The sequence below is a fragment of the Indicator indicator genome, unplaced genomic scaffold (genome assembly GCF_027791375.1).
Source record: "Indicator indicator isolate 239-I01 unplaced genomic scaffold, UM_Iind_1.1 iindUn_scaffold_53, whole genome shotgun sequence".
Lineage (NCBI taxonomy): Eukaryota > Metazoa > Chordata > Aves > Piciformes > Indicatoridae > Indicator > Indicator indicator.
Window position 1 is genome coordinate 50,795 of NW_026539188.1, and position 26,823 is coordinate 77,617.

At 47.4% G+C, this 26,823-nt stretch overlaps 1 protein-coding gene across 1 annotated transcript; it reads left to right on the top strand.

Annotated features, from left to right (window-relative positions):
• The first annotated feature begins 3,188 nt into the window (after positions 1-3,188).
• Positions 3,189-8,703, top strand: LOC128980002 (zinc finger protein 501-like). The gene is made up of 3 exons (XM_054398426.1): positions 3,189-3,212; positions 7,210-7,838; positions 7,941-8,703. Exons 1-3 carry the CDS (start codon positions 3,189-3,191, stop codon positions 8,626-8,628), a joined length of 1,341 nt encoding a protein of 446 aa, XP_054254401.1. The 3' UTR covers positions 8,629-8,703.
• Positions 8,704-26,823: the final 18,120 nt, after the last annotated feature.

Genomic DNA, 26,823 nt, shown 5'->3' on the forward strand with positions numbered 1-26,823 from the left:
AAGATAATCAGATGCAGCTGTGCAAATAGACTCAGCATCAAGTACTGGCCTCACCAAGGCAGTGGTGGTCAATTGCCGAATACCACCGCATGGTACGATTTCTGATATCTAATACATTCTTTAATCATAGGAGGACTGATAAGTACTACACCAGGTGTTAACAACTTGACTTCTTCAGGTCCCAAATTAAGTGCTTCTGTTGTAAATAATTGTGTGGGGGGGTGAAAATTACCCCCCAACATTAAATTTGCCAGACCAGCTCAGTTGGAAGCAAATGAAAGCTGTATTTACAAGCAAAACTACAATCTACAATGCAATGCAATGAATATGTACAAAATATACAATATTTACAGATATTTACAATTAATAAACAGCACAAGGACCCTCCTGGCCAAAGACCAGGGGAAGCTCATAGCTTGTCACTCCCTGCTCCTCCCCTCTCCACCCTCACAGCCCTGTACAAAAGGGACAAGAGAAAAGAGCAGAGAAAGTTGCTGTTAGCCAAAACAATGCAGCCAAGGTCAAGGAGAAGCCAGCAGAAGCACAAAGCTAGTATCTCCCAGCCTGATGAAGTGAGAAGAGAGAGAGATTGCTTTAAGAAATCTTATGGCAGATATCTCTCCAATAGGATTGTTTAGAATTATCGTTATTTTCCTTTTTACACCCAATAGTGATTTATTTACATTTTACCACTTTTCTGTTCAAGATCTGTGAAAAAAATTTAAAGCCATAGCCTAAAACTACCACAATAATTCTAATTGGCTGTTATCAATCCCTTAACCAGTGAAACCCAACCACAAGCATAAGCTAAAATCTTTTCCCAGTAGAGGTGCCAGTATGAGGATGTCATCCTTGGCACACATGGAATGTTATTTAGCTCTACACAGTATGCTAAGGAATTAGTGAAAGAATCATGCACTCTGCATGTGCTCAGCAGCTGAGATGCCCTGAGAACAGTGGCTGCAACATCTCCCCTCTTTTTTTCTCAGAACATCTTGGACAATTAACAATCAAAAATGCATAATCTAGATGCAAACAACAAAGTTATTACTCTCCCCGCAGCTACAAAAATCCACCTTCTTAAATTAAAACACTAAACCATTTTTTAAAAAATATAACCATTTGAGATTATTACTTAACTACAATATTCTGGTGACTTAACACCCAAACCTGGGTGAACATGTCTCAAATCACACACTAGTTAATCAGTCATGGTATTCAGTCCTAATTCAGATGTCTTCTGGTGTCATTTGCATGCAGTCAGCTTCAGGTGGATGCCATCAGTCTCAGCTCAGCATGGCAGTCATTGTGGTCAGTCTCAGGTCAGTTGACTTCAGCTTTGTAGGCATGGCTGTCATTGCAGTTAGCTTTCATTTGGCCATCCTCATTGAAGATAAGGGACTTCAGGTGCATGGGGCTTGTGCCAACAACAGGCTGCTTGTCTTATTCTTTCCTGGATGGCTCTCTTACAACAGAGAAATCCATCCCCTATCTCAAGTTCTGGTATGGCATGTGTCTCCACCACTCAGTGCCTGTTTGGTTGAAGCCAACAGTGGAGTCAGGGGTTCTTCTTAGTGGCAAACACAGAGGCCAATTCAGGCTTGCTCTTGACCATGGTAAGAGATGCTCAGTTGGCACCAGCCTATGCACCTGATTATTGATGCATCTGTATCTGTCTGGTCTGGTGACAGGTCGCTATCAGGGCACAGCAGAGGCAGGTCCATGTGAGCAGAACAATTTCATCAAGGTGTAGCAGTGGGTTTTTTTCCCCCTTTTTTTTTTTTTGGAACATGCTGGTGGCTGTGAGACTCCTAGGGGTATTTCACCTATGTGCATTTCTGCATTGTCAGCTGAGATGTCTGCAGGTTGTGGAATTGGCCTCTCCAGCTCATGACATGGTTCACCTTTTTCTTGCTGGCCTTCCTGGAGACCTGTTGGTGGCAAACAGAGACAGATCCCTCCCTGCACTAAAAATCCTACTGGATCTCCTTAGGCTGGATCCTCCTGTGTGACATCTCTGGAGTATTCCCCCTTCTTTATCTTTAAAAGACAGGGGTGTTGGTATAGTATTAGTATGTGTGACAACCTGCTTGTGCTGTGATGTTGTGGGAAAATGCTTGTTCTGTACTGAGTGCTGTGCAGGCAAGTCTAATTTCTGGTCTAACTCCTTGCACTGTCAGAATTGCGAACTAATTCAGCAGAGGACTCTCCACAGGTGTGGTCTTACTCCCTAGCAGCTGCAGTGGCAGGTACCAAATCATATTCTAAAAGTGTCACCTCTTGTGATGTATCTGCTATGGAGGGTCAGTACCTAATCTAGTATGCTTCTAAGGGAATCTCAGTACCTGTGTGAAAACATAATCCTGTAGCCTTTGTCAATTGAACCTTTCCCAAAGTGTCATAATAACAACTTTCCTAATCTCCTAAATCTCACCATAGCCCTTATCTGAAAGCACTATCATTAATGTAAAAAAAAAAAAAATAAAACCCAAAACATACCATAACATCCTTATTCTAAATTCCTGATCTTGCCTGTGCTAATACCAGAAACTAAAAAACTATGTTAAAATTGCCATCAAATCAATAGCTGGAAAAAGACAAAGAGAAAAATGTTAAAATGCCAGCACACAGAAAAAGTTCTGAACCATTCAAACTAGAAAGGAAACATTAATTTATAAACTCACTAACAACTTATTCTTTTTAAAGAATCTAATCATAATGCTATTACTATTACCAGTTGCTATATTCCTTACTTATATTAATCTTATTATCTGTTCTTATTACTTATGACGCCTTACCAAAGGCAAATATTTAAGATCCATTACAATAAAAAACTAACTCTCAAGTATAAGCAGTCTCTTTAAGAGATCCAGCAAAACAAAGACAACGTGGAGTTGGGGGTGGAAGAAGCAGGCAGGCTCAGCTGAGCCACTGGGGTTGTGAGGGAAAGGAGGAGTGGGACAGGAGGAAAACCCACCCAGACCCAAAATGGTTGCAAAAGAAAAAGCTTTCTGCAGAAATTAAATGGAGGAAGTCAAACCCACGCAGCTGCAGGTAGCCAAGCTGCAAACTGCCACCATTAGGTGCATGGTAGAATTCTTTTGAAAACTTTTCTCAGAATCTTTAACAGTGAAAGGACTAACCTGTCCCAGCTGAGGGAAGGGGAAGGGGCAGGACCTGTTGCCATTATGGCCATGGTGACGCTGCTCACAGTGAGTCATAAAAAACCCACAATCTGTCTCATAAACCATAAAACCATTACCATGTCAGCCTTGAAAAACATGAAACCCGAGCTCTGCCTGTTTGCAGTAGCAGCTCTGAGAAACCAGTGTTCCAAGCTCCTGTCCTGATCACGCAGCGTGGTGAAGAGGGAACGGAAGCCCTGGACCAGGGAAGTTGCCTGCACATTGCCCATCAAAAATCTCTTCATTATTACTGCTAATTACACACTCTATCTACCTAAAAAGCCTATATACACCTATACAATAAGTCCATAGTATGTTTTTGTACAAAAACTATCTACAAGTATGTACACAGAGTATGCTGGAATACGTCCTTACCGGCTACCCACCCAACCACCAGTAATCCCTGCGCCTCTTTGCTATATTACACATGGCTCCGGCTACGAGCCCCACCACGCACCGTGTACCACAGTGCTTCCTGCAAACAACAAAGAGCACCCCTGCTTACAGGCCCTGCACCTCGTCAGCTACGAGCCCCACCAGCAGGTCATCAAGGCATTGCCAAACCCACAGCACTCCCCTTACCAGCTACCCACCCACCGATAAGACTGTGAACCCAGCAAATATACTGCATCTGCGGCGCTTCTAGTGGCACCCCCCACTCAAAGCCCAGAGAACGTCTTAGTCCATGGTGCGTCTTCCAAACAGTCCTGCCACTTACAAGCCCCAGTCAAGTCGGTGAGTCCTTAGTCCTGCCCAGCCTCCCACTGGCCGTGAAGTGAATCCCAAAATAACTACACTTGTACCTAAAAATGCCTCCTCCCATCCTCATTGTCATTATGTATTAGTTCTTTTTGATGAGGAACTAATTAATTACATGTACCACAGGTTCTGATAGGTACATCTTTATTTATTATAAAGGTGGATGAGGTTGTTCTGGAGTGCTGTAAGGTACAAAAACCAAAAGCCAGGCACAGCCCTGCAGAGCCCAATGCAAAGCAAAGCACAACTGACTTACCCTAAACGCTCTATAACAAACATGGTGGTACCGAAGATTGTGATGGCAAAGCTGACCGTCTCCCATCTGCGTGGGTGTCCCTGTGGAACCATATATTGTCTTGTCAGATCAGAGAAATGGCAGAACTCCACCAGTAGCAATCTTCAGGTTTTTTTAAGGGTCCCACATCCTGTGACATCGAGCTAAGACATCACAGGAGGCTGGGTCTTGGAGCCTGAGCCCATCCCATATTTTGTAATCGCGTTATATAACTTCTCACCCTACTACTTATGCATGCAGCCTGCTCAGGGGGTCGCATGCCCCCTTGTGATGGAGAGGTTGTTAATTATAATCTATGAAATATGAATTATCAAAATTATTTTTTAAATTAATCACTATTTTATATACAAATTCTGATGCACGATTTTGAAATATATCCCATAACTGGTTTAGTATGTACAATTTGAACCTAATTAGAATATTTACTGAATTAATTTCGGGTAAAGGAATGAAGGGTGCAATTCCACTGCTTGTCCACCAGATGGCAACAAGACACTGCAGCTGCTTTAACTATATATGGAAAAGTGTTACAATGTATCAGAGGCTATCTGAGCAGAGGCTTAAGGTAGAAATGTTATGTGAAGCTTGGGCTTTGAACTGAATGTTAATGGATGCTGCCCATGTGAAACTGAAAAGATATACTGTGTCTTGTGTTTGTAGTGAAGCTGATTGCTAGGTTACACTAGCTGGCTGCTGCCTGCTTGCTGTCTACCCGGTGCTGGCCCGGGGCTAGTCCGTTCCACGTGGGGCGGGGACTTCTGTCTGGTCAGTGACAGTGGCTTTCCTTCTCCTGCCTACAAGGGCGGGAGGGGGTCAAGACTCTTGCCAGTTGGAAGGTTCCCTTGGCAAAGGGTAATTCCTCAGTGCGGCTGCAGCGGCCGGGGCCAGTCCCACAGGGACTTTTGCGCTTAGCTCAGGATGTCAACACATTCAATATGTTCCTATCCCCACTAAGTTTATAAACAGAGGAACTTGCAGATACATGTTACTCATTACTCTTACCGTGCAGCTGGGTACTTCTAATCAAATTTCAGTTAACTCTTTTCTGTTACAGCCCCTCAGTTCAAGAAGAACCTCAGGGAACTGTGTGAAAGAGTCCAGTGCAGAGCCACAAAAACGATTTAGAGAGTGGAACATCTTCCTTATGAGGAGAGACTGAGGGAGCTGGGGCTCTTTAGCTCGGAGAGGAGGAGACAAAGGGGTGAGCTCATTGATGTTTATAAATATGTAAAGGGTGAGTGCCCAGAGGATGGAGTCAGGCTCTGCTCAGAGATGCCCAGTGATAGTACAAGGGGCAATGGGTGGCAGCTGAAGCATGGGAAGTTCCATGGAAACATGACGAAATTTTTTTTCATTGTGAGGGTGACAGAACACTGGAACAGGCTGCCCAGGGGAGTTGTGGAGTCTCCCTGTCTGGAGATATTGGAGACCCGCCTGGATGAGTTCCTGTGTGATCTGGTATAGGCGGTCCTGCTCTGCAGGGGGGTTGAACTGGATAATCTTTTGAGGTCCCTTCCAGCCCCTAACATTCTGTGTACAAAACACTAGCAAAGTCAGGCAGTCATTTCTTCACTCCTAACTTTACCTATGAAAGTAGAAATTTACCATTCCCTTATCTGCATGCTCCTGCTACCTTTTGGGTACACCAAGTGGTTACCCAGATGTGATACCACCTCCCACTCCCCGCCCCTGGTTGTGAAATCTGGAACCTTTGTTAACCCTTTTTCTTTTGACAAAACCTTGGGTCTGTCCTTTTAAGCTTCCCATTCTTACCCTTGAAAATTTTATCTTGTAAACCGTCTCTTAATCTTCCAGCAGGAGGAAACTGCAGCCAAGGCCTGAGAGAGGCTGCTTGGAGTCCCCTCTTTTATGGTCCTGCCCTGCAGATGTCTGCTGGAGGTTGTCTACTTGACAAGGAGCTGCATCTCCACTGAAGGCATTCCATCTTCAGGATCACTGCCTGTCTGCTGTGCCTGTGCTGCTGGGCTTTGGAACTGCCTGCAGCAAGGCCTGACTCTCCTGCAGGACCGTGGGCAGTGTTAAGCCACCCCTTGTAGGTCAGTCCTTTTGTCTGAGCCCTTTGCTTCTGTCTGGGTGGGGCCCTGTGATTCTTTCTCCATCACCCCTGCCCCTTTGGGATGGGCAAGAGAAGAGTTTGCAGATCTGCCCAGTTGAACGGAACTCCCCTGCTCTCATCAGTATAGATTTGGGTTGGTGGGAGGGGGTTGAGGGGGTTGGGTTTCCTGGCTCAGCACCACCACCTCCTTTATCTGAGCTGGGAGAGATCTGAAGGCAGGGACTGGACCAGGAACTGACCTGCCAATGCTGCTGGGCTCAGGAACAAGGTGGATGACCCCCCTCCCTAAGTAAGTACCAGGGGGTTCAGCACAGGAATTAGGTGTCTGATCCTCCACACCTGGACAAGTGTTGGATGTCAAAGGCTGTCTGTCTATCTACACACACAGAGTGCATCCATCTGTCCCTCTCTTATCACTTGGTCGCTGAGGCCTTGCCTGAGGGCACAGGGATACCCCTTTCCCCTCCACCATGGCCACCCAGAAGGATCTGGACAAGAGTCTGAAGGAGAAGAATCACCCAGCAAAGTTGGAGGACCTAAAGTGTAGCCCTGAGGAAGAAGAGGAGGAAAAGGAAGACAAAAGTGATGAAGACAAATATGAGGAGGAGGAAGATGAGGAAGAGGAGGAAGAAGAGGAAGAGGAGGAGGAGGAAGAGGAGGAGGAGGAGGAAGAGGAGGAAGAAGAGGAAGAAGAGGAGGAGGAGGAAGAGGAGGAAGAGGAGGAGGAAGAGGAGGATAATGATGACAAGTATGTGAAGGAGTATGATGAAGAAGAGCAGGGGAAGGAGAAAGACAAAGCCACATCAGATCCCTATGTGCCATCAAAGCAGCCAAATCAGTGCTCTGAATGTGGAGACAGCTCCCCACCAAGCTGCCCCCATCATGGTGCCCAGCCCTTTGTCTGTGGTGACTGTGGCAAGAGCTTCAGCCTTAGCTCCAATCTCACCCAGCACCGCTGTGTCCACCCCGGGAAGAAGCCATACATCTGCGCCGGCTGCGGCAAGAGCTTCACTCGCAGCCTGACGCTTATTGCCCACTGGCATGGCCATGCTGGGAAGAAGCCCTTTGCCTGCACCGACTGTGGCAAGAGCTTCCACCGTGGTTCCCGCTTCTTCCAGCACCGCCGTGTCCACAGCAGTGAGAGGCCACACATCTGTGGTGACTGCGGCAAGAGCTTCCAGGGAAACTCGATGCTTATCGCTCACTGGCACATCCAAACCAGCCAGGAAGCTTTCATCTGCAGTGACTGCGGCAAAAGCTTCAACATGAGCTGCCACCTCTTCCGACACCGCCGTGTCCACACTGGTGAGAAGCCATACTGCTGTGCTGGCTGTGGCAAGAGCTTCTGCTGGAGCAAGACCCTCATTACCCACTGGCATGCCCACAGTGGCAAGAAGCCCTTCACCTGTACTGACTGTGATAAGACCTTCAGCCATGTCTCCCAGTTCTTACAGCATCACTGTGGCCGCACCAGAAAGAGACCACGCAGCCATGGCACACCTAGTAAGAGTTTGAGCTGCAGGTCAGAGCACAACCAGCATCTCAGCAACCACCTCTCCAAGGGCCACAAGCTGCGCAGAAGAGAGAAAACACCAGTCAGTGAAGTCATTGCCAACATCTGCAGCAACTGTCAGCAGAGCTTCGTCAGGCGCTCAGATCTGGTGAGGCACATGCGGACCCACACTGGTGAGAAGCCATATGTCTGTGCCGTCTGTGACAAGAGCTTCAACCAGATCTCCAACCTCATTCAGCACCGTCGCATCCACACAGGTGAGAGACCGTACCGCTGTGCTGACTGCGGCCAGAGCTTCAGCTCCAGCTATTCCCTCACACAGCACCACCACACCCACAATGGCAAGAAGCCATACCGCTGTGCTGACTGTGGCAAAAGCTTCACTAAGAGCTCCACCCTCATCCAACACCACCTCATCCACACAGGGGAGAAGCCGTACCACTGTACTGACTGTGGCAAGAGCTTCAGACATAGTGCCACCCTCACCAAGCACCTCCATGTCCACACTGGCAAGAAGCCCTTCACCTGTACTGACTGTGGCAAGAGCTTCAGTCAGAGCTCCCATCTCCTCCGTCATCGCCGCATTCACACTGGCCAGAAGCCCTATGTCTGTAGTGACTGCAGCAAGAGTTTCACTAACAAGTCCTCCCTCACCCGGCACCGCCTTGTCCACACAGGTGAGAAGCCCTTCACCTGCACCAACTGCAGCAAGAGCTTCCGCTGCAGATCCAACCTCAGCCGGCACATGCGTATCCATGCCAGTGACCAGCCTGTGCCAGGGGACACATCAAAACACTGACCCCAGCACTGTCAGGGTAAACGTGACTCTCATGGGGCACCTTTTCCAGCAGATTGAACCAAAATCACCTCATTTCCAACCTGGTTTCTCAGACTCTGGAGGCTCCAGCAGGAACAAACACCCAACTCTCCCCTAAACACCAAGTAGTGATGATGAGAATAATTAGCAGTGATGAGTCAGTACAGCCATCACTGAAGCTGGACTGAGCTTTTCTGGGATTTGTGTGCTTTCTCCCCAGTACTTTGGGTTTCCTCAGGCTAAATGTCCCTTTCCTTTGTCCCTTGCCCAGCTGTAATGCTGAAAACCTCAAATTAACAGAATCTTGTCTTTTTTGGTTTTCTTTTAGACATTCCTGTCCAATATGCATAATTCTTGGGGACATTTCTTTCCTAGGCCTGAGGCTGGAGCTGTGTGCCCAGTTCAGTGAGGTTTTTGGTGAGATTTTTGTCAGAGTCTTGATGGTGTCTTGGGGCACCATCAGGGGCATCTCTGTCTTCGTTTGAAGAGCCCTATTTCAGCCCCATCCTGGGCATTTGGTGCTTTTGGGGCATGTGTCAGAAGAGGCTCCTCAGCTTCATGAAGATGGAGGTATCTGTAGAGGGTAGGACATGGTGATGTCCTGCCCTGCCACTACTGCCAGCTCAGCTTCACCCCAGTAAGTGAAGCATTGTGATGGGGCTGTCATATCAGAAGTGAACAAATGTCTCCCTGAAATGCTGCAACCACCCCAAAAAGGGAGCAGAGTGGCCTCCAGCACCAGCATTTGCCCTGCAGTTCCCCTGATATGAACCCTGGCCTAATAGTTATTAAAAAGTAAATGGATTTAGAAGCATATGTTTATAGTTTTATATATTAATATTGTCCAACCCTCGGAGTCTTACCCATTTCTGCTCTTCCATGTGGGTGGAGATGAAGCCACGATCCATAGTCCAAGAGGGATCCAGAGACATCAGGGCCTGGAGACAGCTGGGGAGGGAATCTGGGTCACAGGTTCTTTGCTCCTCTCCCTTTCCATCTGTAGGCAGTAACACTGGCATAAAGAGACAGACCCATGCTATGAATCTATGGCTCCATGGCTGGTGTCACTGCCACAGCTCTGGGGTCTAACAATGGAATGGCCAGCACAGCACTAGGCTTGCTGGGGTCAGAAGGGATTCATCTTTCTCCAAAGGAGAAGAGGGTTCAGCAGCTTTCAGGGCTCACTGGCAGGCCTTGAAGATGGACTTGAAGGAGGAGGGGGACAAGATCAGGCTTGCTGGTGACATGCTGTGGGGTGACAAGCCATGGTTAGAGGGACAGAGGGCTAGCAAGGCCCTTAGGCTCTTGTTCTGAGCTGTGCTGGGGACACTGCAGCACACTGAAGTCCTGTGAAGATGAGCCAGGGGCTCCTGGGATTCAAGTGGGGAAACATTGGTTAAATCACTGCAGGGCATTGGACTAGAAGACCTGTAAAGGTCCTTTCTTACCCAAACCAGCCTTTGATTCTATGATTGTATGCCATGGAGATATCCCAGACATATTGGGGATATCCCAGACATATTGGGACCATTGCTGTTCAATATCTTCATCAGTGACACAGACAGTGAGACTGAGGCACCCTGAGCAAGTTTGCAGATGATCCAAGCTGAGTGGTGTGGTTGATAAGGAAGGACAGCATGGGTGCCATCCGGAGGATCTGGACAGGCTGGAGAAGTGGTCTTATGGGAACCTCAAGCAAAATGCAAGGTCTTACACCTGGATCAGGGCAATCCTCAATATTAACGCAGGCTGGGGCATGAGACTGAGAGCAGCCTACAGAAAGGGACTTGGGGGCACTGATGGACAAGAAGCTGGACATGAACCAGCCATGTGCACTTGCATCCCAGAAGGGAAATGGCATCCCAGGCTGCATCAAAAGAATCTGCATCTGGCCAGCAGATCAAGAGATAATTTTGCCACTCTGCTTGGGTGAGACCTCACCTAGATTACAGTGTCCAGCTCTGGTGCCCTCAACAGAGGAAGGAGACCACAAAGATGGTCAGAAGGCTGGAGCACTTCTCCTACAAAGACAGGCTGGGGGACTTTGGACTGTCCAGACTGAATAAGAGAAGGTTTCAGGGAGACTTTAGAACTACATTTCAGTATGTGAAGTGGGCCTATAAAAAAAGTGGGGAGGAGCTGTTTCTAAGGGCTTGCAGCATTATAATGAGAAGCAATGGTTTTAAACTAGGGTATATTTAGATATTGGACTTTAGGAAAGGAGAGTTTTTATATTCTGGTTTGTATTGATCTGTTTAGAATAATTGTACATTTACTTATCTAATCAATGTATGAAAACCACAATCAGAGGAACTAAACCTATGCATGGAAGTCAGAATAACAGAAACTAAGTGAGTGTATGTGTGATGGTTTGAAACTGTGTTTTTAATTTTTCCTTGCAAAGTTCAGAACAGAGAAAGTGAAAGGCTGTAAATAAGTCACTATTGGGTGTAAGAAAGCAAAATACTGATTGTTCTAAACACTTCCATTGGATAGATAGAAATGTTTAAGAACTATTACCCAAAACAAAGTAGGCACTCTGCACATTCTGCGTTCTGCAGTCGGGGCAGTTGCTGGGCTGTCTGGCTGCTGTTTCTTCTTCTCTTCTGGCTGAAGATAACAGACAGTGACCTTGGCAGCTAAGTTAACAACTTTCTGCTCTAACTAACTCTGCTTTCTGTCCAAGGGGGGCCTGGGGAGGAGGCCCCTGGGAGAGGGAGGCCTCTTTGGGAAGGGTTCCCTTTGGGGGGAAGCAAAGGGAGATTGGTTGTGCTTTTCTGTTGATTGTATATATTTGTAAATGTTGTGAATTTTGTATATTTGTACATATTCATTGCATTTCACCATAGATTGTAGATTCTGCTTTGTAAATACAGCTTTCATTTGCTTCCAGACTGGGCTAGCCTGGTTATTGTTGGGGGGGGGGGGGCGGAATTTCAGCTCACACTGACACAGTATGGAAGACAGAGAGTTTGAGGGACAAGATGACCATGTATCATGATGTGCCTCTAATTTATGAATTAAAAGGGGAAGACTTGAATCTTGGATTTTGTATTTAGAAACTCAAGGTCTGCTTATCATGCAGGAAGAAACCTGCCACACAACAATGTAATGTTTAGACAAAGGTAAACCTGTGGAATGCTTATCTAAGACAATGTATAGATAATGGAAAACAGTCCAGGGACAGACCAGATGTTCTGCAGATGTGAACTGAAGAACAGGAAAAAACAAAGAAAAGAGCAGACGTGGAGAGGAAAAATGCAACTGAAAGAAAGACCCTCCCAGCCCACTACCAAAAGACACTGCCATGTATGGATAAGCGGAACTGAATGCAAATGAATAGGAAGTAGCATGAATATGGAGTAGCTAACTGTGTATTAACTCTGTAAAACTTGTGTTCAGGTGCACACCTTAGGAGGGGAAATACCTTATGTGTCTAGTGCTGTGTCTAGCCCTATAAATAAATTATTAAAGAATAGCTATTGAACAGTCTTAGCTGTTGAGTTTTCTTATTTCTCTGTTCCAGTAGAAAGAAGTACTTTACTTTGAGGGCAGTGGAGCATTGGTCCAGTTTGCCCATGGAGGTGGTAATGGCCTCATCTTAGAGACATTCAAGGTCAGGCTTGACTGGGCTCTGAGCAACCTGATGTAGTTGGTGATGTGCCTGATTATGGCAGTGGGGGTGGACTAGATGGGCCTTAAAGATCCCTTCTGAAACAGTACATTCTGTGATTCTATGCCATGGAGATGTCCTGGAGGATGGAGCTAACCATGGGTTTGATGGGTGGACCACGAGATGGATAAAGAACTGGCTTGATGGCTGCACCCAAAGAGTGGCTGTCAATGGGTCCATGTCCAAGTGGAGGCCAGTGACAAGCAGAGTCCCTCAGGGATCAGTGCTGGGACCAGTCTTGTTCAACATCTTTGTTGGTGACATGGACAGAGGCATTGAGTGCACCCTCAGCAAGTTTGCTGATGACACCAAGCTGTGTGGTGCAGCAGACAGGCTGGAGGGAAGGGATCCATCCAGAGGGACCTTGACAGGCTGGAGAGCTGGGCACAAGCCAACCTCATGAGGTTCAACAAGACCAAGTGCAAGGTCCTGCATCCGGGTTGAGGCAATCCCAAGCACAAATACAGGCTGGGCAGTGACTGGCTGGAAAGCAGCCCTGAGGAGAGGGACTTGGGGGTGCTAGTGGACGAGAAGCTCAACATGAGTTGTCAGTGTGCACTTGCAGCCCATCAGATCCTGGGCTGCATCAAGAGAAGTGTGGCCAGCAGGTCAAGATTCTCCCCCTCTACTCAGCTCCGGTGAGACCCCACCTGGAGTACTGCATCCAGTTCTGGAGCCCCTGTTGCAAGAGGGCTATGGACATGCTGGAAGGTGTCCAGGGAAGGGCCACCAGGATGAGCAGAGGGCTGGAGCACCTCTCCTATGAGGACAGACTGAAAGAGTTGGGGCTGTTCAGTCTGGAGAAAAGAAGGCTCTGAGGTGACCTTATTGTGGCCTTCCAGTATCTGAAGGGGGCCTACAAGAAAGCTGGGGAGGGACTTTTAAGGCTATCAGGTAGTGACAGGACTAGGGGGAATGGAATAAAGTTGGAAGTGGGGAGATTCAGGCTGGACGTGAGGAAGTTGTTCTTCAGCATGAGAGTGGTGAGAGCCTGGAACAGGTTGTCCAGGGAGGTGGTTGAGGCCCCATCCCTGGAGGTGTTTAAGGCCAGGCTGGCTGAGGCTCTGGCCAGCCTGATCTAGTGTGAGGTGTCCCTGCCCATGGCAGGGGGGTTGGAACTAGATGATCCTTGTGGTTCCTTCCAACCCTGACTGATTGATTCTATGATTCTATGTGCCACCCCATAGCCAGGCTGAGCAGCCATCACTGGCAAAGAGTGATGTGAGAGGCTACCTTGTGACAAATATCTACCAACAGCTTCCTTAAGTGTCCAGGCAGTGAGGGATCTGTCTCAACCTGCTGTCCTAGGCCCATCCTGCATTGGCAGATCAAAAGAACCTGAGCCTGGTGGTGATCCTAGGGCCTTAGTCATTGCCAGGATGCACAGAGCCCTGTGCACATTGAGTCCCCAGCCCCCCCACAGCAGAGCAGTTGTTCCATGCAAGCAAAGCCCTCCAGATGATTCCTGCTAAAGCCAGGGTTTCACCAGGGAGAAACACAGACTGGCACTGCCATGGGGTCTCATGTCCTGGGCTGCTCTCTGTCATGCAAGGGCAAAATGGAGCTAACTCAGTGGTTTCCCAGTACTCACCTAATGACAACAGTATCTTTCTCATGGGAGCACAGAGAGGGCCTTAGGGTGGTGTGCTGGATTACCACACAGTCTGCTTTCCCAGCCCCTCTCTCTCCATGCAGATGGGAGGGAAAGTAATGCAAAAAATCCTTCCAGGTTGAGATAAAGAGCTTTAATAAGAAAAATGAGATCATACAATTCACAATTACCTTAGCCTATTTGCAGAAAAAGTGCAGCAAAGTAGAGAAGCAGCAGCAGATGCCACTGACCTATCCCCTCACCTCTCATTCTGCAGCCAACCCAGAAAAGACCAACACCCCAAACCTGGAATCCAGAACAGAAAGCCCCTCGTGTTACAATCTGAACTTCAAACCTTGGAATATTTTGCTCCAGACAGCACTTTCCTTTTGAAGCTGGCATGACACCAGCATAGGATTGAATATCAGCAGCAGATTCAGCTCAAACCATGACATTGTCCACTCCCTATTCCCTAGCATCTATCTCATGCCCAGCAGCAATTCACATCAGTCACTCTCCTTTCTCACTCAACATCAGATTGTTTTGCAGTACACAGAAGACTTCTCACTGCAGGTGCTGTGGAGCTCCACCCTGCCCCAGTATGGTCTGCATCAGTCAATGACCAGTCCAAATGATGGTGCTGTGTTTCCACCCCTGGGGCAATTGATTCCAGTGACTCCTCCCACTCCTCAAACTGAAAGCAAACTGGCTTGCATTCCAGTGCTCTGCTTCCAACTTCCATGGTCCAAGCAGCAGACTCGTGATGGTTCGTTAGTGTGATCTCAAAGCACAAAAGTATCAAGTTACTCATGCCAGGGGGTTCACTTCAATGAACAGTAGAACTTTATTGTTTACCCATAGGAGGTAGAGAAAAGTAAGAGGAGAAAGTGGAAAGATAAAGTGAAAAGGGGAAAGGGAAAAAGGTCTATGGCTACCCTTGCATTATGCAAGGGTCCAAAGAAGGGTCCCGGGTCGAGTCCTGGTTCTTCTTGATCTTAATAGAGAAAGCTTTCCTTCAAAGTTGTCTTCTTATGGTAACCTTTTCAAAATCTCTTCTTGTTGAAAGGCCTGTTACTTATTCAGAACCCCCCCCCTTGCCAAGGAGACATCTTTTATATTCGATTTCACACCTGTGGATGTCTGAACTTTGCCTCTCATGCCCCCAATTAGTAAGGCTTCCATGCATTCACAAGGAGGAGTGACCAAGGTGTGGTCTGGGCCAAAAGAGGCATGCCCAAGGTGTGGTCTGTCTTGGGGGCAGGTAGCCCTCCACCTCAGGCCACGAGGTGTGTTTTCATATTATAATGACATTATAATGAGCAGAGTTCACTAAAGTCCACAGTTCCCTTGGAAACACAAGAACATTAATCTCTCTTGACTGCAGTTCCATTACTCCATTCTGAAGTGTTAATAGCACACAGGGTCATCTCTCATACTTGGCAGGTATGGACTGTTGGTGCCATCCAGGTCTCTACTACAGAACCTGCACATGGAGACCACATTCCAGTGCACAGGCTCAGTCAATCACTACTTTATTATTGGAGTAGGCTGCTGCAAAAACTCATGCTAAGATGTTAGCCTGTTTTTTCTCCCTGGGGTAAGGGGGTCCCAATTCCTGATGGCAATGATGAGGCAGATAGTGCTCTTCAGACCACTCCTTACACCAACACACCCAGGGATGGGCATCTCCCTGTCACACTGCAAACACAGATGGGTTTTAACCCTTCGTAGTTTGATGGTGTGTAATGATTTAGCACAAGGGTTAACCTGGCTGCTCCCCCAACACAAAAGTGAGGGGAAGACTAACACACATAACTCAGAGCTGAGATAAAGAGACAAGAGTTTAATGTAACATAAGATATCATAAGAAGAATGCATAATTACCTTAGCTAATAAACTTCTGTTTCTGAAGCTGGCATGACTGCAGCATGCTATAAATAAAAGCAGCAAGTTCAACTCAATCCATGACATGGTGTCAGATTACACTGGGTGCCTCTATCTCCTAAAGCTTTATATTTATAGTCTTGTGGGTTCAACTTGCCAAGCCATTGGTTCCATACAGTCCAATAAACTCTATAGTCCCTCTCCTCCATCTGGTAGGAGGCAGGGCCTCTCTAATTCTGACTGAAACAACTTGCATCTTGTGAAGATATTAAACAGCACCAATCCCAGCATGGACCCCTGAGGGACACCACTTCTGCATGATGTGCCCAACTCTGAAGCTATGGACCAGAGCCTGAAAGCCCCACTGTAACCAGAAGCTCATCAGTGTCCTGCTGGATGGCTTGCATTGTTCAAGCTGAAGGTCAGACAGCTTCCTTCTGTTTTGATGGGAATAACTTAACAAGGCAGAAATTATAAAAATATAGTTACCTTTATTTCCCAAAAGCCCTGCATCAAGCCTATGTACGAAATTAGTTAAATTTTATTTACAGATTCTGTTTGGTCAGAAATTTCACAAGGGTGCTTATGGGAAATTTTGGTTCAGTTTGGAGAATTCAGAAAATGGAAAAGGCTAAGCCACAAAATAGCTTTACCTCACTGAGGTGAATGATGCCTATGCCCAAGACTATATCCTAAATGGTGGCAGGATATGCCCCTACATGTTCAGCTTGAACCCCCTCCTCCCTCTCCCTTCTGGAGTGGGGGGGAAGTCTTGGTGCCACTTTGTCTGGGTAGACAATTCCCTGGGCCCGTTGGGGTAAACAAAGCTCAGGCGACATGCTCATGCTGGCTTTGTTGGGGGTTATGCTCGCACCATATTTGGTGAAATATCATTTCATTGGTTAATTGCTCTGTTTACCAGGGATGCTCACTGGACCAGTGTTCATGTGGCAAATGTTAAATAGGGGTTGTTTGGTAAATCCATGTTCCGTGCCCAGTATTCCATGTTCTGTGTTCCGTGCTCCTTGCTCTGTGTTCTGTGCCTGTTCCTGTGTGCGTGGGTGTGTTTGCCTTGTGCCTTGTGCTGCCAAGAGATCCACTTTGCCCAGGACTTGAACTGGCATGTTCGAGTGCATTGCCGCAAAGCGCTACCTTTGCCCAACTGACTGGCGAGCACACCGCCCGTCCTGGATCGCTACAGCTGCCCTGAGGTGGGGACTTTGTTTCGGCGGAACCGGCACCTCCTTGGCCGAACTCCGTAGATCATGGAAAAGGTCACCCCAGCCTCACAGAGAAGCTGCTTTTTGCTGTATCCTGCAACCACAGCGACAAGGCTTTTCCCCCAGAGCGGCAAGCTTGTTTTACACAGCGCACCCCATGAACTGACTTGCAAAAGCCTCCGAGGCTCACTGGCAAACTCCCAGGACCCTTTTGTTCCGAGAGGAGCCGCAACCAGGCAGCACAGCGCCACGCGGTCGGCGCCATTTCAGTTGCTTTATTACGGCACATCCATGCTACAATTTCTGGCAATACAAACAGTATTAAGAAAAGACCTCACGAAGTCCTTCAGTTAGTGAGTAAGCTAAACATTTCTTCATACAGTTTCTGTAGCAGTTTGTGCAAACTGCCTGTTTGTAGGCTTGCCGATCCCTGACAAGCACTCACCCCCCCTTGCTACCTCTTTCCGAATTAGTTTCACTTTCTAAATGTCTAGATTTCCTCAAACTATTTAAAGTGCCTGTATATATACATTCTGCAGAATTGATTCTTTCCAACAGAATAATAGAACCTGTAAATATCAATTTTAAATAACTTATAGTGTAAATAAATATTTATAAAACCTTTATAAATATCTCCGCTTCTTATTTTCACATCACTCACTTAGAAATCAGAGGCAAGCCAGGACCCTAAGGAAAAGCCAAGAGTGCCAAATTTTATCATGAGGGTGGACTAGGAATTTGGAGATGGTCCTTGGATCTCTCCTTGCAAGTTTATAATCTAATTTGTGCATCCTGTGGCTTAAATCTGAAGAGGATGGAATCCACCAAAGTTAAAGTGTCTCTAGGCAAAGTTCCCATGAGGCAAATCTTGTGGAGTGGCACTGCCTTAGCAGTGCAAGAAAGGCTTTTTATACACATACAAAAAAAGAGTACGTTTTTGTCTGGAAAAAGGCTTGAAGGATTGAGGACTGACTTTCCTTCTCTGTATCAAGCAGAAGTAGCTTCTCACCATGATGCAGCTTCCCTAATTGCTGTGGTGGCTTCAGGAATCTGGGAAATACAGCCTCAAGTTGGAGACCTCTTTTTAGCTCAACTGCACAAAAATTCCCTCTCTTCTGTGACATTTTATGCTGCACTGAAAGAAAGGACTTCTCTGGAAGCGTATCAAAGGTAAAGTTTTTACTGGACTTCTTAAGCACTGACCCTGCAAGACTGAAGACTGGACTCTTCTAAGTGAACTCTACCTTTTCCTGTCTCTGAATACACTGTGAGGCACTGTGGTGTGCTGGCACATCACAAATGTGCAGCTCCCCTGACCTTGTTTTCCTGGGGGATGCTGTGTCCTTCAGCTTTGGAAGCAATCTTTTGCTTCTTCCTTATCTTTCTCACAGAACAGGTAACAGCCATAAGCTTAAGTCAAACTGAAAATATCCAGTACAGAACATGAATATTCTACACAATATAAATCAGTGGCACACAAGATCCAGAGGGTAATCTGGTATGGATGGAGGGATCATTCCCAAAGTCTGTCAGCTCCAAAGTGAAGTTTATGCAGCTGTTTATATAGGAGCTTTCACAAAGTCACCCCTACCTAATATAATTATTCCTCCTGCCTATTACCTATTCATGGGGTAGGACTTATCAAAATAATTGTGTATCTGTGCTTGCCCAAATAGTCTGGGGTCTTTCAAACCCCTTCCTCAAATTACATTTTATGGGCAACATCTCACCTATGATCATAACTTTCTTAGCCATGTTTAACTGACTTGCTAAAGAAGGGAGAAAGTTTAAAAAGAACTGCTGACAAAAACAATATATCTGGTGACAAAACCAATCTGTTCCACACTGTGAGAGTCTAATAATATATTCCAAAACAGGTAGTGAGAACACATGATAACTAACTGAAATGTAAGAAAAACAAAGCCTTGCTTTTGAAATGTGAGACTCAAACCTTTTGAGATTCAAGGCTAAGGAATATTAGCTCAGGGTAACAAAACAGGCTTAAAGGCTTGATTTTTAAGGTGACATTCCCCCCCACCCACCCTGCTTTTCAGGTCTCTTAATTTCATGTGAACTCTTAACATGTACATCTGCTATTCCATATTCTAGTGCCTAAAGCAGAACATTTTATACATGCACTCTATTACACCATATAGTGATTACAATTACTGATAGAGATCCAGCCATGTTTATGATCAGGCTGAGGGCTGTTGTCAGTAGAACTGTGGGTACCCAGACAGGGGTTCAGAGCAGACATGTAGGTGTCCAGGCTGTGGTGAGTGCCAGAGCCTGGCACTTGCCATGGAGGGTTACAGAGACAACACATGTATTAGATGTGAGCAGGTGAAAGATCTGCTCACCCTGGTGGTGGAGCTCAAGGAAGTTGCAAGGCTAAGGACTATAAGGGGATATGAAGAGGAGATAGAATTGCAGAGTCAGACTGCCATCCCTGGGGGAGGGTCAGCAGGTGTGGGTGGCACAAGAAGCAGGGGATCCCATGCCCTCTTTTCACCTGGAAAAAGGAAGAAACCTAAGGGAATGGGAGAAAAGGAGGCAGGTGCCCCTCCAGTGAGTCAGGAGAGACAGGCGAGTCACCTCCCAATCTCTCCAGGCTTCCCAGTTGCCCACACACAACAGGTATGGGGCTCATGAAACAGAAGGTCAGGCAAACAAGGATGGAGATGAATGTCCATGCATGCAGCTACCCAGGACTTGTCAGCCAGTCCCACAACTTAGGACTAGTGCAAACAAGAAAAAAAGAAGGGTGGTAGCAGTAGGAGGTTCCCTTCTCAGGGAAACTGAGGGCCTGATTTGCAGGCCAGATCCATCCCACAAGGAGGTCTGCTGCCTGCCTGGGACATGGGTTAGGGACATTTCTAAAAGACTCCCTGCTGGTTATGCAGACTGGGAGTGATAAGGCAATGCATAGGAGCACAAAAGCACTTAAAAAGACTTCAGGGCTTTGGAGATATTACTTGAGGGCTCAGGAGCACAAGTGGTATTCTCCTTGATCCTCTAGTGACAGGAAGTAGTATTGAAAGAAAGAGAAAAATCCATGTGATGAACACATGGCTTAGAGGTTGGTGCTGCCAACAGAACTTGTGGTTTTGACCATAAGGGGACAAGAATCCTCACACATGAGTTGGCTGGGCTCATTGAGAAGGCTTTAAACTAGTTTTAAAGGGGGATGGGGACATAGCTGGCCTTGCCACCAAGAAATCTGTAGTAGCTCAAACACTTGTGGAGCAGTGTGTCAGCATCTTAGATAACCGGAATGTGGGCAGTAGGGCCTGGCGTGGGTAGTTAGAGCCTGGCAGTCGGAAGATGTTGCGCTGTACAGAAAGATGCTCTGTACAGAAAGATAAGACACCTCTCCACCTCTCTAGATAGCAAATAGCACTAACCTTTGATGTAAGCAGACTGTGGCAGTGTAGGCTGGATGCCCCCTGCCACTGCTACATGAGATACACCTCTGGTGTCCTGGGTGCCCACCCAGAGGGGTGGACACAGGAAATGGCGTATTTCTACCCATAAATCCTGTGCCCTATAAGGCCATCTGCAGAGTCATTCTCTTCCTCTTTCTTCCCTCTACTCCCATGGGAGATGTCCTCTCTTATCGGGTAATGCCGGGGGAGTATCCTCAAGGCCTCTTAGGCCTGTCTAGGCCTAATGCCAGGAGGAGAATGGAGGGGGAGGGCAGTCTCAGACCTGGCCAGCCTGAGACTTGCCTAGCAGTAGGAGGGGGGGGAAGGAAGAGCCCTGAGGGATTGGGTAGACCCTCAGGTGAGAGGAAGGGAGGACTAGGAAGCTTTTGGGAATTCTGTGAGGGGGTTCTGCATGCTTTAGGATGTTCTTTTCCACTATGCTTTGTAGTTTGTAGTTTTCTGTAGCTTCACCAATTCGTTTTTCCATTTAAACTTTTTCCATCACTCTCCAATCCGTTTGCGTGTGTCATTCTTTTGTCCCTTTTGGGGCAAGAGATGTTCTGGCTGGCCTCAAACCAGCACACAGACGGAAGCTACGTTGTAAACCTAAGCTATATAATGCGGTGCTGCATACCAATAAACGCCATTTGCCATCCACCACATCGGTGTCAGTGGGCTAATGACCCAAGCGACCTGGGATTGGTCGTCGTGCTGTGCCTGAACCAGGTCACCGTTGCCGTGAGAAAGGCAACAAGTGGTGCCGAAACCCGGGAAATCAACAGCTGGGAATTGAGAAATTCACCTGGACGGGTGGACAGTGGCCGGAGCAGTTGGACCAGCCCGGCAGGGAGGATGCTCCCGGACCTGCAAGGAGGATGGAAGCCCTTGTGAAGGTTGTATCACAAGTACATAAGCAGTGGGGCATTGGTTCTAAGCCCAAGGACTTTACCCTTGCCGTAGCAAGGCTTGTCCAGTTGGGCGTGATCACACAGCCGGTGGAGATACTCCACCCTGAAGTGTGGGATAGATGCTCCAAAGCATTAGCTGACGAGGTGATGTCCTCAGGGAATGGGAAACCCTTAAATCATGGGGAAAAGTTATGCAGGCCATATGAACGGCCAGAAATGAGCAGGAGACCTGGAGAGCAGCAAAGGACTGCTTGTTGGCAACCCCAAAACTGGGATTTGGGGCAGCCACACAGACCTCATGCGCTCCAACTGAGAATGATCTTGCTGGGTCTAAAGATCGGCCTGGGGGCGACGCGCCCCCCCCAATCCCCGAACCCCCAATCTCCGTCCCCCCATCTCTGAACCCCCAATCCCCGAACCCCGACCCGCCCACGGAAGGACAGAAGTGAGCAAAATCCTTCTGGGAATTGCTGACGGAGGAAGCTAGGGGCGCGGCGGGGAAACCAGAGGCTGTGGAAATCTGGGCCAGACCACCGCCCTATGCGCCACAAAATGGCGCCGAGAAGAAAGGAGAAGGGCGGGGAAAGGATGTTTCTGGCGGGAGCAGGGAAGAAGCGCTAAGACCAACAAATGTGCGTAAATGGGAGGGGGAGGAGAGTGACAGCAGGGAGAACAAAGAAGATCATAGAAAAGAGAAAAAGAACGTAGGTGAGGGACGAAGAACTAACCAGGACGCGCATTCGAGCAGAGGGCAGGGGGAACCGAGAAGGGGGAAAAGGCTCACCCGCAAGGGGAGTGGGCGGGAGCAACGCCTGAGCAGAAGGTGGGGCTAGCCAAGAAAGGGGGGACGACCCGCGCGTAAGGGGAGTGGGCGGGGTCGGAGCCCACGTAAGAGAAGTGGGCAGGACCAGAGTCCAACAAAAAGATACCGGGATCCAGAAGTAACCAGCCAGTTGACTTCCGACTCCGGATTGGACATCAGCTGGGACGACTGGCCCAGCACTTGGACTACAGCTGACTCAAATTCAGAGGAGGAGGAGATGGAGACAGACAGACCCAAAAGCCAAAATGCCCCCAACCGAGTCAAAGGAGAGGTACGAGAAGAACAGATCCCTCTCACGGACTGGAGAAAAATACAGATAGCGTGTGCAGAGTGAGTTCCGTCAGTCCCGCTAGCATACCCGGTCCGGGTAACGGAGGGGGGACAGAGGGTCTTTTCACCTATAAACCCTAAGGAGGTACAAGCGATCGCTAAAGTGATTGCGGAAAAAGGATTCAACTCTGCCATAGTCTCCACCCTTACAGATGGTGTTTTTGGGGGAGACGACATGCTCCCGTTTGATATAAGACAAGTCTGTAGGTTGTTGTTCAACGGGGCAGGGATGATTGTCTTTAGACAAGAATGGGAGGATGGCTGAATGAGGCAATTGGCTCAAGTAACTGGGGCAGACCACCCGCTACACGGCTCTAGCCTGCAGCGGCTACTGGGTAAGGACCCAACAATGCCTACCCCCCAGGCGCAAGCCCAGGGCATGCGGGCTTGTGAAATTATGACAACCACTCGCGTGGCTAGAGAAGCCATCCGTATAACCTCCACAACTATTGCTAGACCGTCACTGTGGTCTACCGTAAAGCAAAGTGAGAGTGAGAGTTTCACACAACTTGTGGACCGCCTCAGACTGGACACCAGGGGCAGGACCGGACAAGTATCTGACACTCCAGCGAGGACCTTATGGATGTGTCACTGCCCCTAAAGATCCTCTTAGGCCGGGATTTGCAGCGTCCAGTGGAAAGATCAGAAACTGGTGTCACTATTTTATGTTAAACGTAACCAGGGAAAATGACCTGGGATGGACCATCGGTAAAACCTGGGGCTTTAGGTACTGGGAATCTGGCAGATATAGGGGGGGACTATTTTTTATCAAAAAACAGAAAGTAAAGACCAGCACAGCGATCGGCCCCAATGCTGTGATCAAAAGTGATAATCGGCAAAGAAAAGGAAACTTGCCAACTTCCACTCCCATTCCAACCCGTTCCCTGCCAACTGAACAAATGGCTTTCTTAAGCAAACCAAAGATGAACCCCCACTATTTGCCCAACAAACCGTTTTTTGATGTGTTAGATGCCACCTTCCGGTCACTGAACCAGTCAAACCCGAGTCTCACAAAGTCCTGTTGGTTATGCTATGATGTGTATCCCCCTTTTTATGAGGGCGTTGCCCTCAATGCTTCTTTTAGCTATTCATCAGACAACAATCCAGCCCAGTGCAGCTGGGACACACCACGGAAAGGGATCACTCTGAGTCAGGTTAGAGGCCAAGGTGTGTGCTTTGGTAATACCACGCTGGTTAACTGGGGTAGTGATGTTTGTGTAAATACTGTTGTAATTAACAAAAACTATAAATGGGCTATCCCTTCTGCATCTGCAGTGTGGATCTGCCACAAATTGGGAGTAACACCCTGTGTTTCCCTTGAACGCTTTGATGCTTCTACTGATTTTTGTGTACAGGTTTTGATTGTTCCTAGGGTCCTATACCATCCAGAAGAAGAGATGTACTACTATTGGTGAGAAGATAACAGCAGGCTCCAAAAAAGAGAGGTACTAACAGCTGTGACCATAGCGACGCTGCTCGGTCTGGGAGTAGCCGGCACGGCCGCAGGAGTGACTTCTCTGGCAACCCAACAACGAGGCCTATCTCAACTAAAGCCGTCATCGATGAGGACTTGCAAAAAATTGAGAAGTCTATGACCTCTCTGGAAAAATCTCTCTCCTCACTTTCAGAGGTGGTTTTGCAAAATAGACGGGGATTAGATCTTCCATTCATGAAGCAAGGAGGCCTTTGTGCCACCTTAAAGGAGGAATGTTGCTTTTATGCGGATCACACGGGAGCAGCCAGAGATTCGATGACTGAATTGAGAGAGAGATTGGCCCAAAGAAAGAAAGACAGGGAAGGCCAACAAGGGTGGTTTGAATCATGGTTTAACCATTCACCGTGGCTAACCACCCTGATATCTACCTTGGTAGGGCCGATTATAATGATTGTGATGACACTGATTTTTGGACCCTTTATACTGAATAGGCTTGTGTCGTTTGTCAAGAGCCAGCTAGAGAGGGTCAACATCATGTTTGTGGAACATCAACAACTGCTTTAAAAATGTTTTTGCTTTAAATTTTCCCTAGCTATCCCTAGCAGTACCCTCTTCTTCTTGCCTAAAGTGCTTTATGCTTTTTTACTCAAGTTTGTGATATATACATTTTTTAAGATTGTTACAGAACATAGATTAAGAGTAGAATATTTTAGCTGATCTGTTTATATTTTTGGTACATTTTTTATATAACAATATGGTGCATATATTTTTAAGACTGTTACATGTATATTTTTAGCATTTTTATATTTTAACCCATTTAGTTAGGCATGGAGAAGGGGGAAATGTGGGCAGTAGGGCCTGGCATGGGTAGTTAGGACCTGGTGGTCGGAAGATGTCGCGGTGTACGGAAAGATGCGCTATACGGAAAGATAAGACACCTCTCCACCTCTCCAGATAGCCAATAGCACTAACCTTTGATGTAAGCAGATGGAAGCTACGTTGTAAACCTAAGCTATATAATGTGGTGTTGCATACCAATAAATGCCATTTGGCATCCACCACATTGGTGTCAGTGGGCTAATGACCCAAGCGACCTGGGATTGGTTGTGCTGTGCCTGAACCAGGTCACCGCTGCCGTGAGAAAGGCAACACCAGAAGCTCTACTCCACCTTAAGGTTGAAATCTATGTACTCAGCTCCTTCCCTGAAATGTTTATACATCAATGCATGCAATATAGGCAATAAAGAGGAGAAGATGGATACCAGTGTGCTACAGTGAAACTATGATCATGGAAATCTGGTGGGATGACTCCCACAACTGGAATGCTGCAATCAATGGGTACCAACTTTTCAGAAGGCAAGGAAAAAGAGGTGGTGGTGTGGCCCTCTATGTTAGGGAAACATATGAAACTATGCAAATTAATGAAGGTGATGATAGGGTTGAGAACTTATGGGTGAGAATCAGGAGTAACACCAGCAAGACTGATATCGTGGTGGGAATCTGTTATAGATCATCCAACCACGATGAAGAGGTAGATGAAATTTTTCATAAGCAGTTGAGAGAGGTTTCACAATCACTTCCCTTTGTTCTCGTGGGGGACTTCAACTTCCCAGATATCTGCTGGGAATACAATACAACAGGAAGACAACAGTTCTGGAGGTTCCTGGAGTGTGTGGAGGATAACTTCCTGACACAACTGGTGAGGGAGCCAACCAGGGGAGGTTCCCTCCCTTCTTGTGAACAGGGAATAACTTGTGGGGGAAGTAGAGGGCTCAGCATCTAGGGCTCAGCAATCACGAGATGATTGAGTTCTCTATCCTGGGGGAAACAAGGAGAGATGTTAGTAAAACTGCCACCTTGATTTCTGTAGGGCAAACTTTGGCCTGTTCAGGAGACTCAAAGTCCTTTGGGAAGCCACCCTGAAGGATATAGGAGTCCAGGAAGGCTGGACATATTTCAAGAGGGAAGTCTTCAAGGCTCAGGAGCAGGCTGTGCCTATGTGCCAAAAACCGAGTCAGTGGGGAAGACATCCAGCATGACTGAATAGGGACCTTTGGCTGGACCTCAAGAACAAAGGGAGAATCTATGGCCTTTGGAAGAGGGGACAGGTTTCTCATCAGGACTATAAAGATGTAGTAAAGCTATGCAGGGAGAAAATTAGGAGACCCAAAGCACAGCTAGAGCTCAACCTAGCTACAACCATTAAGGATAATAAAAAATGTTTCTATATATTCATTAACAACAAAAGGAGGACTGGGGGAAAATCTCCATCCTTTGTTGGATGCAGAGGGAAACACAGTGACTAAGGATGAGGAGAAGACTGTGGCATTCAATGCCTACTTTGCCTCAGTCTTTAGCACTGAATCCAGCAGTTCCCTGGACACCCAGCCTCATGAACTAGGAGTCAGGGAGGGGAATCAGAATGAGGTCATTGCAATAAATGAGGAAGTGGTCAGTCATCTCCTATGCCATTTAGATGCACACAAGTCTACAGGGCTGGATGGGCTGCACCCAAGGGTGCTGAGGGAGTTGGTAGATCATAGAATCATAGAATCACGGAATCATAGAATCAAGAAGGTTGGAAGAGACCTCAAAGATCATCGAGTCCAACGTGTCACCCTACACCTCATGACTATCTAAACCATGGCACCAAGTGCCACGTCCAATCCCCCCTTGAACACCTCCAGGGATGGTGACTCCACCACCTCCCTGGGCAGCCCATTCCAATGGCCAACCACTCTCTCTGTGAAGAACTTTCTCCTCACCTCCAGCCTAAACCTCCCCTGGTGCAGCTTGAGACTGTGTCCTCTTGTTCTGGTGCTGGTTGCCTGGGAGAAGAGACCAACCCCCTCCTGGCTACAACCTCCCTTCAGGTAGTTGTAGACAGC